Source organism: Muntiacus reevesi, chromosome 2, assembly GCF_963930625.1.
Source record: "Muntiacus reevesi chromosome 2, mMunRee1.1, whole genome shotgun sequence".
NCBI lineage: Eukaryota > Metazoa > Chordata > Mammalia > Artiodactyla > Cervidae > Muntiacus > Muntiacus reevesi.
This window is the reverse complement of record NC_089250.1, coordinates 71,681,753-71,694,288: the sequence shown is the minus strand read 5'-3', so window position 1 is coordinate 71,694,288 and position 12,536 is coordinate 71,681,753. Positions and strand designations below refer to the sequence as shown.

Below are 12,536 nucleotides of genomic sequence, written 5' to 3'. Positions count from 1 at the left end.
TGTCAAACCCAGGGAGTTCTGGGAACCAGTCAGAGGAGGATGCTGGGGGAGGAGGGAAGCAGGAGATGAGAAGGAATTTCTGGCAGGGGTGGGAGGAGGCAGGGGCCTTTGGTTGGTTGATTGGTTGGTTTTTTTTGGCAGGGGAGGGGGTCAGACAGGAGATCCAGTTCCAGTACCTGCCAAACACTCCCTAGGCCCCAACTCTCCCCAGGCCTTAAGGACAGGAGACAGACAACCATGGAATTAGATACTTTTTATTCCACAGCAGTGATCTCCACCTACCACACAGTGGTACGAATATTTGAGCGCATCCTGTTAGCCAGGCGGGCAGTGTCCAAAAGAACTTTCTGCAGTGGTGAACATCTGTCCCCATGATGCCCAGTACCGCGGCCAGTAACCACTTCTGGTTACTGAGCACTTAAAATGCACTCAGTACAGATAAGGAAATGCATTTTCAATTTAAATTAAATTCAAAAGCCACTTCTGACTCATGGCTACTGTCCTGAACATTGCAGCTCTAGGCCCTGGCCCAATCCACAACACAGCTGGGTTCAAAAGCTGCCGTGGGGGAGGGCAAGTGGCAGGAAGAGCCTTGGGGGCGCGGCGGGGGGTGGGGGATTCAGCCACCACACCCCTCTCAAGAAAAACTGCAGTCCAACTGTGAGCAGGGCTCGCCTCAGAGCAGGGGGACGCCTCGGGCACGCCGGATGAGGTTGGCCAGCCGCTTGACCAGGCCGCCCTTCCTGGGCTCCTCGATCTGGAAGGTGCGGGTGAGGAGGTTGTAGAAGGAGCCGTAGCACACGGCCACCACGGTGCAGGTGAGGCAGACGACGTTGTAGGGCATGCTGAAGTCCGGCGTGGGCAGGCTCACCAGCAGGGGCTCCGTGTAGAGCCGCACAAAGTAGCTGGAGCTGTCAGAGGCTGGGAAGCTGGGGGTCGGGAGCGGGCGGTGAGGCGGGATGGCCGCTTCCCCACATCTCACCCCACCCACCCTCATCCCCTCTCTGGCCACGTGGGACAGTGTCAGTGGGAAGGATTTTCAAAGCTTTCTTAGCCTCCTAGCCTTTTAAAGCTCAATACAGATATCTGATCAAAGGAGAGCTATGTTAAAGGAGAGGAAAGGGACCCTGCCTTCACTGGGCTGCCTCTTCCTAAGCCGTCTGGTCTCGGCCTAAAGGTCATCTCCTCCATGCAGCCTTCCTGGATTACCCACCAGATTACTCCCCAGCAGTTCCTCTCTGGACTGTGCCCATGAGCAGGGAGGGGCAAGTCCATTTTGTCTAGTGCTGTCCACGTGGTGCTCTCTGAAGTACCCAGCATCTGATAAGTGCTCAGTTCCACATTTGTAAGAGAACCGATGAGTAAACGTCCTGCACTTCTCACCTTCTGATCTCCTAGCAGCTCTTTAGGATCATTTCATAAAGACTATACTAATAGTGCAAACCACTGGGGTTTGAATCAGGACAGGGCCCATCCACTCATTACTTTGCAAGCACGACCTCTAACCCCAGGCCAGTCCGCAGGAGCCGGATCCTCTGTTCAGGTGCCCCCTGGACCCCAGCAGCCAGGCTCACACTTACAGGCTGTTGAAGAGAGGGCTCTCTTCCCAGTCCCCGGGTTTGGCTGCCACCACACTGGGCACGAGCGCGCTGAGCACAGATGGGCTGCAGAGAAGCAGACAGACACCCTGTGAGCTGTGCTCCCCACACTCCTCCCCCAGGGAGCGTGGTGAAGCAGACAGACATTCTGTGAGCTGTGCTCCCCACACTCCTCCCCCAGGGAGCCTGGTAAAGGAGACAGACATTCTGTGAGCCGTGCTCCCCACACTCCTCCCCCAGGGAGCCTGGTGAAGCAGACAGACACTCCGTAAGCTCTGCTCCCCACACTCCTCCACTAGGGAGCATGTTGAAGCAGACACACACTCCATGAGCTGTGCTCCCCACACTCCTCCCCCAGGGAGCGTGGTGAAGCAGACAGACACTCCGTGAGCTCTGCTCCCCACACTTCTGCCCCAGGAGAGGGGGGCGGCAGGTGACGGGCCCCACCTGACATAGAAGCCATGGTTGGGGTCCGGGGTGTACTCGGTCCACTTAAGTAGCGCCCGCTCAAACTGGATGGAGACCTTGGTGATGGAGTTGGCCGGCAGCTGAATCAGCATCTCCAAGAGGTGGGGCTGCATCCGGTCCTGGGCAGGCTGATAGTGGATGTAACCTGGGGACCGACAGGGTACCCAGAGCTCTTTCCAGGGCTCAGCCCACCTGCACCACTTGTCCCTACCTGTCCAGCCTTGGGGCTGGGACTGGGAAGCCAAGGAGGAATCGGGATCACGGAAGGCAGGCAGGCCCCCGGAGGGGAGGAGGAGGGCAGGGAAGGGAAAAGGTATTTCCAGGGCAGCTGCTCCAGGACATGCTCAACCTAATCCACCTTCACAGCACGAAAACTGGGCCACCAGACGTCCAGTGCCTCCCGTGATGCAACAGGGAGTCCAGAGAGCCACCTGGGAAGGTTTCTTGCCAAAAATATGAGACCTGAATCTAATCAAGCTTCTAAAACTAAGCACTGATACTCAGGAATACACAGAGGATCGAGGAACATGTTAAACATGGGCCAACCAGAATGTAGAACATCCTATACAACAAATGACCCAGTTTTGCCAACAAATCAATTTTTAAAAAACCACTGGGAACTGTTTTACAGATTAAGAGATGTAAGAGGACCACACCAATCAAGGCGGGAATAGCAGGGGAGATGGGGGTGAAGGGAAGTGTATATGGAAACCCCATACTTTCTGCTCAACTTTTCTGTAAACTTAAAACTACTCTTAGAAAAGTAAGTCTACTAATCTAAAAAGACAGAGAGAGAAACTTAAGAGCATATCAAGAAATATACTGTGAGCACCTAATTTTTACCCAGTTCAAATCAATTATAAAGTTATTTTCAAGACCACTGGGGGAAACAGGAGTGATAACAATAGGTTATACATATTTTTAAGCCCCTTACCTGTTAGAGATGTTTAAAGGTGAAGTGATATGATATCTAGGATTTCTTTTAAGATACTCCAGCAAAAAAGTAACCAAACCAAATAAATAAATAAAGGGAAAGGTGAAACAAAAATGATGGGAAGCTGTGGAACAGAACAGAGAGCCTAGAAATGAACCCACATTTATATCAGCAATTAATCTATGTCAAAGGAGATAAAAATACACAATGAGGAAAAGACAGCCCTTTCAATAAATGGTGTCGGGAAAACAAGACAGGTATATGCAAAAGAATCAAATTGGACTACTTTCTTATACCAAATACAAAAATAAACTCAAAATGGCTTAAAGACTTAAACGAAAAAAATAAATAAATAAATAAAGACTTAAACGTAAAACCTGAAACAATGAAACTTCCAGAAAAAAATATAGGCAGTATGCCTTTTGACCTAGCAATGTTTTTTTGGATATGTCTCCTCAGGCAAGAAAAACAAAAGTAAAAATAAACAAATGTGGTTACATCAAACTAAAAAGCTTTTGCACAGTGAAAGAAACTACCAGAAAAATGAAAAGACAGACTATTGAAAGGGAGAAGGTATTTGCAAATGATATCAATAAGGGGTTAATACACAAAATATACAAAGTACTTATACAACTCAATGTCAAAAAAGAAAAAATTGTTTTAAAAAATGGGCAGAGGACCTGAATAGACATTTTTCTAGAGAAGACATACAGATTGGCCAACAGGCAGATGAAAAAATAGTTCAACATCACTAATTGTCACGGAAAGACAAATCAAAACCACAATAAGATATCACCTCACACCTCTCGGGATCATCAAAAAGACAGCAAATAACAAGTGTTGGTGAGTATACAGAGAAAAGGGAACCCTTGTGCACTGTGTTGGGAATGTAAATTGGTGCAGCCACTATCAAAACCTGTAGGGAGATTCTTCAAAATTTAAAAGCAGAACTACCATACAATCCAGCAATTCCACTCCTGGGTATTTATTCAAAGAAAACAAAAACATTAATTTGAAAAGATATAGGCACCCCAATGTTCACTGAAGCATTATTTACAATAGCTAAGAAAACAACCTAAGTGCCCGTCAATGGATGAACGGATGAAGATGTGGAATATTACTCAGCTATAAAAAAGAAGGAAATTTTGACATTTGCAACATGGATGAGCTAGAAAATTTTAGGCTAAGTGAGATAAGTCAAAGACAAATACAGCAAGATATCACTTAGACTAGGAATCAAAAAAAAAAAAAGAACAAATATAACCAAACAGAAGTAGTCATAGACACAGAGAATAAACAGGTGACTGCCGGAGGAGAGAGGGGTGGGAGGAGGAGAGGAATAGATGAGGGAGGGTAAGAGGAACAAACTTTCAGTTGCAAAATAAATGAGTCACAGGTACAAAATGTACAGTGTGGGGAATATAGTCAGTAAGTATGTCTTATATTTGTATGGTGACAGATGGTAACTAGACTTATCATGATGATCATTTTGAAAAGTACAGAAACACTGAATCACTTTGCTATTACCAGGAACTAGCATAGTGTTACAGATCAATTATACTTCAAAAATAAACAAAGCATAGAAAGAGATCACATTTGTTGCTACTAGAGGTAAGCGGTAGAGAGAAGGGGAACTGGATGAAGGCAGTCAAAAGGTACAATCTTCCAGTTCTAAGACAAGAATTGTAAATGTAACGTAGAACATAATAAATATGTTAATGTTGTACATTACACATGAAAGCTGTTGAGAGAGTAAATCCTTAAGAGTTCTCATCACAAGGGAAAAATTTTTTTTATTTCTTTCATTTTGTATCTGTATGAGATGATGGATGTTCATTAAACTTACTGCGGTCATTTCATGATAGATATAAGTCAAATGAGCATGCTGAACACCTTGAACTTATCTTGTGCTATATGTCAATTATATCTCAATGAAACTAGAAAAAAAAATCAACAAACAAAAAATGGGATATGAAGCTGGAGACTGCTGAGGCTGGGTAATACATACATGCGAGTTCATTACTCTGTTCCATTTGGGTATGTATTTCAAATTTGCCAGAGCAAAGATAAAACAAAACAGGAAATTCCCTGGTGGTCCAGTGGTTAAGAATCCACCTGGCAATATAGGGGACACAGGTTCAATCTCTGACCTGGGAAGATTCCACATGCCACAGAACAACTAAGCCAGTGTGCCAGAACTACTGAGCCTGAGCGATCGACAGCCCATGACCCACACCTACTGAGGCCACACGCTGTAACCACTGAGCCCTCGCGCCGAGAGCTTGCGCTCTGCACCAGGGAAGCCACCACACCACGAAGCCCGAGCACCTCAAGATGAGCCCCCGTTTGCCACAACTAAAGAAAGCCTGTGCTCAGCAATGATGACTAAGTGCATCATTGAAAATAAGTAAAACTATTAACCACGGGTTTGAAAATATGGGAAACCACAAAGAGGTTTAGAAAAGATTATAAGTCTAACTGTTGGGGTTGTACTGTAACGTCTTCCTAAGAAGTGTTCCTTAGTATACCTCCACTCCAAAGGAAAACAAGTGCTTTTGTGCTATGCCTGGCATCTCATAGCACTCAGTAAATATTAACTCCTCCTCAGAAAAATAATAGAAAAAACAAACAAATTTTTAAAGCTGCACCTCTTTACCCCACCCAAGGAAGCAAAAACCACCTACTCCAGCTCTGTCACCTTCTTTGTATCCAATACTCTGTTTTTCTGGCTAGCCCCTTCTCCACCTCAAAGAGTCTAGGAATCATCTGAAACAAAACAGAGCTCCAGGAAACAGGAGGAAGCAAGTGAGAAAGATAAGGAAACGCCTACCTTTATCACATCCTACGAAGATCACCAGGACTATGTGGTTTAACTACTTTGACTTTATAAACCCTTGCAGATCTGGCATTGGTGAGGTCATCAATGTCTCAAACGACTCCTGATGCCTGTGCAGACGGCGAGGTACTTGTGGAATTCCCTGAGAACTGAGGTGTAGGGGGACGTGGAGGGAGAGGGGTGGGGTGGGGGTGCGGGGCTGGCTGGGGCCTCGCCGCTCACTTGGTTTGTTCTCCTTGCCCTTGGAGGTGATGGAGAGCGTGTGCACGTACAGCCGCAGGTACCAGGGCACGGCGTCCAGCAGCAGCACAGGGAAGGCCCGGTACGGGTGGGTGTTGTGGAGCAGTGTGCTCAGCTCCCCGCCCTGCAGCCCGTAGCCGCTCACATACCGCTGGGCATACAGGAAGGGCGCCGGCGGGGCCTCTGCTCAGAGGAAAGCCAACAGTTAACCAACTCCTTTAAAGAAAAGAAGAAGCGGGGGTCACTCCCCAAATCCACTCCCTGGGCCAGGTTCAGAGTCCCAAAGCCAGGAAGGGGAAGGGAGAGGCTTTGCCAGAACTGGGAAACCTGCATTCTGGAACCATCCCTGTCTTCCCTAACTCACAGCAATGACAACAGAATTACTGTTATTTACTGAGTACTAACAAGGCCTGAGCTTTCTGCCGGTTCCAACCCAAACCAAGTGTTCTCACAATATTTCAAGCTTTTCCTTGGTAACACTGAACATGATTGCAGCTAATTGTTTGAGGCCTGCTTCAACTATTATAAGTTAATGTTTCTCGAAATCAGGGTATTTGTGTCAAAAAAAATTTTTTGTTAATTAAATGAACAAATGCATGAATGACTTCCATGGTTTCCATTAATTATCTCATCTAACCTGTTAGGTATTACTGTCCCCGTTTTCAGCATGAGACAGTGAAGTTAGGAACCTTCAAGGTCATAGAGCTTAGAAGAGGTGGTGTTAGAACCAGGACGTCTGACTCCAGATATCTGGATCTAAACATAAGCTTGTTGTCTCCTGGTGAAGAGATGGGACTGTGAGTCCTCCCCCACAAGATGAAATCGAGGTAGCCCATGGTGGCCGTGGCGGCCCACCCTCCACCCACCATTCTCCGGGGGCCGCTTCCACTTCAGCTGGACGTTGAGGCTGCGCGAGCTGCTGACCACAGCCTCATCCAGCAGGTCGTAGACGGCGTAGGTCTTGCGAGTGCCCAGGATGACGTCTTCGTACGTGGTGAGGGGGGGCGGGTACACCTCCAGCGTCTCGTTGTCCTGGGGACACAGAACAGGGCTGAAAAGCGAGCAGAGGGGCAGGCTGGCCTTGGAGGGAAGGGGCTGACCTGTGTGGCTGGAGACCTCAGTACCTGGCCGGAGCTGGTGATGTCCACATAGACTCGGCTCTCCGAAGCCAAGGGGCAGGGCTCGGTGAGAGTTCGGGAGAACATTCGGAAGAGGGACCAGTCTGGGGAGCAGAGGGCGGGGATGAGCTGGAGCAGGACTAGGCCTGCTCCGCACAGATGGGGTGGGGCTGGCGATGGGTGGGTAGAGATGCCAGAGCAAGGGAGCTTACCCTTCTTCCCCTGTCCCGTGATGAAGGCATCAAATACAACAGAAAGGGTCTGCCTCAGCTCCCAGGAGACGCTGGTACAGCGTGCATTCTACGAGGGCCAGACGGCAGCAGTGAGGACCTACCTCTCACCCAACCTCACAGCCCCAGGGACTGCAACCTGGACGCAATCCCTCCTCTATTCCGTATCTCCCCGACCATCAGTTTGCTACCACTCCCTACTGAGCATGTGACCCTGTGCCAGCAGCACCCTGCGCATCAGTGGGATGAACTGTTGCCAACAACTGGATGAACTATTATTCTCACTTGATGGATGAGAAAACCAGGGAAATAAAGTGACCCACTCAAGGTCAAGTCAGCTGGAAAGTGGCTGAGCTAGCAGGTGTACCCACACGGCTACGGCTCATGACGGCCAGGCCCCACGACGGAGGTTAAGTGGCAGCTTGCCAGGCAACCAGTCGGTTTCCTTGGTGCGTGACCAAATCCCTGAATCGCCATCATCACGTCTCCCACTGACCACTGGCTCAGCCCCCGACAGACACTGGGCCATGTGCTTTACCTGCACCTTCTCTCACAGCCCCGGGATGGCCCCTGTCTCCCGTTCCCCAAGACTTACTCTGCAAATAGGGCGGATATGCACTGCCTGGGAGTGGTAGCTCGTGTGGAACAGGCGATCAGCTTTCAGCAGCACCGAGAGGCCTGCCTGGAGGAGGCGGCGTGAGAGGAAAGGTCAGTGCCCTGCGTGGTGATGCGCCTGGGCGTGGGGCCGAGGTAATCTGTCGGGCAGGGAGGGGGCATCAGCCCACGCCATCCACTCTCTGGGACTCCCACCCGCATTCAGGCCCCTCAGGCCTCACCTTGGAGCTGCAGGGCAAGAGCTTCTTCCACGGGGTGAGGTTCTCGGTGCAGACAACCTCCCGCGGCAGTACTGCGTAGCGCAGGAAGGAGTGGTCCGTGCCTGGGGGAGACAGGAGCCTGGCTGGGGAGGGCCCTAGGGCCCCGCTCCTCAGGACCCGCACACACCCTCCAGCACTACCGCCCCCACAGTCTCTGCCAGGGGAGGAGTGTGGAACAGCCTCGTCCCTTCGGGAGAAAGCAATGCAGAGACAGTCTTCCTGGGGGGGGTGTCCACCCTGGGGATTTATGACCTGGCCCCGCAGACGGAGGAAGAAGCAGAGGGGAAAGGAGGCAAAGGCCAGGGTGAGAGGTCTCAGGAAGAAGGACAGGATGGGGAGGTCTCACCGTTGGCCAGCCCCAGGGGTTTGAAGGAGGCAGTGGGCGTGACTGTGTTGGTGGAGTCGATGAAGTTGAGAGAGGCGCAGAAGATCCCCGAGAGGACGTTACTGAGCTCCTTCCAGGACTCATCCACACTGGATGGAGACACAAACCCGCTCACTGTCCCGGGGCTGCGTCTGGCCCCTCGCTCAGAGCCCGCAACTGGCTGCCAAGCCCTGAGGCCGGCCAGCTGCTGGAGCCGCAACTGCCCCTGCTGAGCCTGCGGCCCGGGTCTCCCCCATCAGCCCCTTCGTCCTCGCTCTCCTCTGAACATCCCTGCATCCCCGCCGGCCTCGCACCTCGTAGTGCCGCCTCACTCCTTACGCTCCCCTTCCAGAGTGTTCCCTCCTCCAGGCAGAGTTCCAGCCCTCCTCAACCAGTTTCCTCCCGCACTATTGCCATTCTGACCATCCATGCCTCTCACCAGGGCCCTCCTGGGAACTGGCTGGGTGGCAACAGTACCTTGCTGTAAGCATCTTTTCTCCTCGACTAGGCTGACAGCAACCTGAGGACAGGGAGCAAGGCTGGGTCACCCACGCACAGTCCACAGCGCGATACAAAGTGCCCCACGCCCCAGGGGCCGAGATCGGCTCCCTGATCCACTCTGAGGTGTGCTCAGCGGGGCAAAACCACCTACTTCCCTGTGAACACCCTGGTGAGTCCTGGTTCTACCCTCAGGATAGCAAGTCTTACATCGACAAAGGTTCATGGAACAAGGGAAAATAAACATCCTAGGACCCCAGAGAAACATCGAATTAAATTAGGTGGTTTTTTTTCTTTACAGAAACAGCAAAACAGATTTGCTCTTTATAGAACTAATAGAATAAAAGTAGATTTCTGAACATCACCTCCACACTACAGGCAATGATGAGGGGAGTCAGTGACAGCAGAGTGGTTGGGATAAAAGGCAAAGAAGCCAGAGTTCAGGCAAGAGCGGAAGCCCTGGCCAGTGTAGGGGCTTGCTCTTTTTGATACCACCATAGAGCTAGCCTGGGGTTTTTCAACAGCCCTGTGTTCAGAGCTTTCCAACTGCTCCAATCCTTACGCCTCAAACAAAGACTGCAAACTGGAAGCTTGAAAATGCTACCCAAATCATAGCCATGTTCCATTTGCTGTGCACAACATTAACCCATAGGTATTTCTTAAGTTTTTAAGTTACTTGCTGATATTTAAGCTTGCCAATTTTCACATTAAAATCCAGATTTCTGGGGAAAATGAGAGTATTTGACCACAGTAGGTCTCTGTTCCCACATGACAACAATCCATTGGGGCTGAGAGGTGGCTGTCCTCCCAAGCTCTCCAGCCTGCCACAGGTACGGCCCTAAATTTTTTTTTAAGGCTTTTTGTTGTTTTTTTTTTAATATGGACCACTTTTAAAGTCTTTATTGAATTTGTTATAGTATTGTTTCTGTTTTATGTTTTGGTTTCTTTGGCCATGAGGCATGTGGGTTCTTAGCTCCCCAACTAGGGATGGAACCCATACCCTTTCCATTGGAAGGTGAAGTCTTAACCACTGGACCACCAGGGAAGTCCCCCTAAATTTTTTTAAATTATACATATGTGCTGATTTCCCATAGTGAGAATAAGAGAATTTGCGCTTCCTAGGTGGGGCAATGGTAAAGAATCCACCTGCCAATGAAGAAGATGCAAGAGATGCAAGTTCCATCCCTGGGTCAGGAAGATCTCCTGGAGTAGTAAACGACAACCCATTCCATTATTCTTGCCTGGAAAATTCCATGGGCAGAGGAGCCTGTCAGGCTACAGCCCATGGGGTTGCAAAGAGTCTGATACAACTGAGTGAGTGAGCACACATGCACCTGGTCCAATCACAGTACCTAACCCATCCCTCCCCTAAAAAACAGCCATTTCTCGAATACAGAGATATGATGTCTTGCAGGTCAGTTCTAGCCCACATATATTTTATTTGGCCCTTGTGGCATTTTATTATTATGTGAATGAATGTCTTTAAAGGTTGTCCAGTTTGCCACAGCTTTCTAGTGCCTTACATCCAAGTACGCTTCAGATAACTGCTATCTATCTCCGTAGATACATGTAATCACAGGTCTGGATATATCAGGGGAAGGAAACATAAGCAAAGTCAAGAATGCCACCAGGCCATAATACTTCTTACTTCCAGTGCAGCTTTACCCCCATGGAAATGCTTCCCCCAAAGGGCAGTGGTAGGATGACAACACTTGCCATGCCCTGTTCCCGCCATGGCCTGCCACAGGCCTCAAGGTGGGCACTCACTCGGTGACGGTGTCTTGGAACCAAGCCCACAGCTCTGCCCCCGATGGGGCCTGCAAGAAGGGTGTCCCCCAGTAGCGAGTCCTCCAGAAGCCTTGGGTTAAGGACAGGTGCAGTTCCCGGAGAGAATACTTGGAGATCAGCTGCCCCAAGGCTTTGGGGAAGAGCCTATAGTGAGAGACTGGAGAAGAGACAGCAGGCGAGTGATGATCCTGGAGGGAGGGCTTTCAGCCACCCCAAAGAAACAATAAATACACCCCAGCTCTGGGGTCAGAGGAATCTAAAATTCCTGATCAGTCGGTCACTGACTAAGCAATGTGATCTTGGACCGGTCCCTTTATCTCTCTATACCTCCAATTTCTTCCCTGTAACCATTCACTCAACTCAGCACCGTGCCCAGCACCCAGGATAAACGGTAATCGTCAATAGCATCCTTATCAGTGCCGTCCACGGAAGGTGCTAACTAAAGGTTTAGGGTGGTAGCGTGAAGCTGCGGAGAGACCACCGCACTAGAAGTCAGCCCTCCCCGGGCCCCAGTTTCCTCACTGGTACAATGTGATTCCTCAAAAACTGCCCCACCCTTCCGCCAAGGACCCACGCCCCGGGACCAGAACCTCACCGTGGGGTCAGTCCCTGCCCCCAAGGCTGGCCTCCACGCCACTCCCAGCAGGTGCCACAGAGTTCTCCCATCAGTCTCCCCTCCTCACCTCCTTCCCGCTGCAGCTCCGAATCCCAGCGCGTGCGGAACTGGAATGTGGCGGCTACGTCCCCTGAAGGCAGCGGGGTGATGACGAGCTCCTCCCGCAGGCTGTCGCGTGGGGGCTCCGCCTGGCCCCAGACGCCCGGTCCCAGAAGCAGCACCAGCAGAACTATCCCCACGGCCGCCGCCATGCCTACGGCGGCTTCCAGTTCCCAGAGGCCCCACCCCTGCGAAAAGCCGGCCTCCAATAGGAAGAGCGGAAGAGGAGTGACTTCCGGTGCTGTCCCGGAAGTCGGAATGCGGCTATCAGAACGACAGCCTGGATAGGCCCTTCAGGATGGTGTGTGTGATGGGCGCCGACAGGGCACGATCGATTGGGGTCTGGAGGGTGGACCCCTTTCCCTACGATAAAGTGCTTAGCCACCACTGCCATTGTGCCTCCGTGACAGCTGAAAAGGCAGACTGAAAAAGGTTATTTTTTCTGCGAGGTCCCACAGCCGGGCCCCTGCCTCCAGTAGCCTCTTGACTCTGTTTGCTCGGTCCTAAGCCTAGCCAGCTCTTACGGTGCAAAACTTCCCCACAAAACCCTCAAATAACCTGCCCGTTTATTATGAAAAATTTCAAACATACAACAAAGGTGAAAAGATGAATACCTGTTACAATGAACGCCTGTTTTCCCCTCACCTAGATTCCACCGTTATCATTTTACTATACTTGTCTTATCACATTATCAGTCTACCTCCCACAATTCATCTTATGTTTTGATGCATTTCAAAGAGATTTCAGACATAAGGACACTTCTCTTTAAATAGTTTCGCATGCACATCATTATCTAGAGTTCAATACCTGTTAACATTTTTCTTTTGGTGCAAAATTTATAAAAACGACTGTTCAACTCCGAAGTGCACATC

At 50.1% G+C, this 12,536-nt stretch overlaps 1 protein-coding gene across 1 annotated transcript; it reads right to left on the bottom strand.

Moving 5' to 3' along the window:
• Positions 1–238: 238 nt before the first annotated feature.
• Positions 239–11,863, bottom strand: PIGT (phosphatidylinositol glycan anchor biosynthesis class T). Its single transcript, XM_065922070.1, has 12 exons — positions 11,633–11,863; positions 10,929–11,106; positions 8,646–8,773; positions 8,261–8,361; positions 8,020–8,106; positions 7,407–7,494; positions 7,201–7,298; positions 6,943–7,108; positions 6,059–6,259; positions 2,046–2,211; positions 1,581–1,664; positions 239–929 (listed from the first exon to the last, which is right to left on the bottom strand). The coding sequence occupies exons 1-12, from the start codon at positions 11,814–11,816 to the stop codon at positions 677–679; spliced, it is 1,734 nt and encodes a 577-aa protein (XP_065778142.1). The 5' UTR covers positions 11,817–11,863; the 3' UTR covers positions 239–676.
• Positions 11,864–12,536: the final 673 nt, after the last annotated feature.

Coding starts and splice junctions, on each gene's coding strand:
- PIGT (XM_065922070.1), bottom strand. CDS start 11,816: ATGGCGGCGGCCGTGGGGATAGTTCTGCTGGTGCTGCTTCTGGGACCG. Junction 2,212..6,058: donor GGGCAAGGAGAACAAACCAA/GTGAGCGGCGAG, acceptor GTCGGTCCCCAG/GTTACATCCACTATCAGCCT. Junction 930..1,580: donor AGCCCTCTCTTCAACAGCCT/GTAAGTGTGAGC, acceptor CCCGACCCCCAG/CTTCCCAGCCTCTGACAGCT.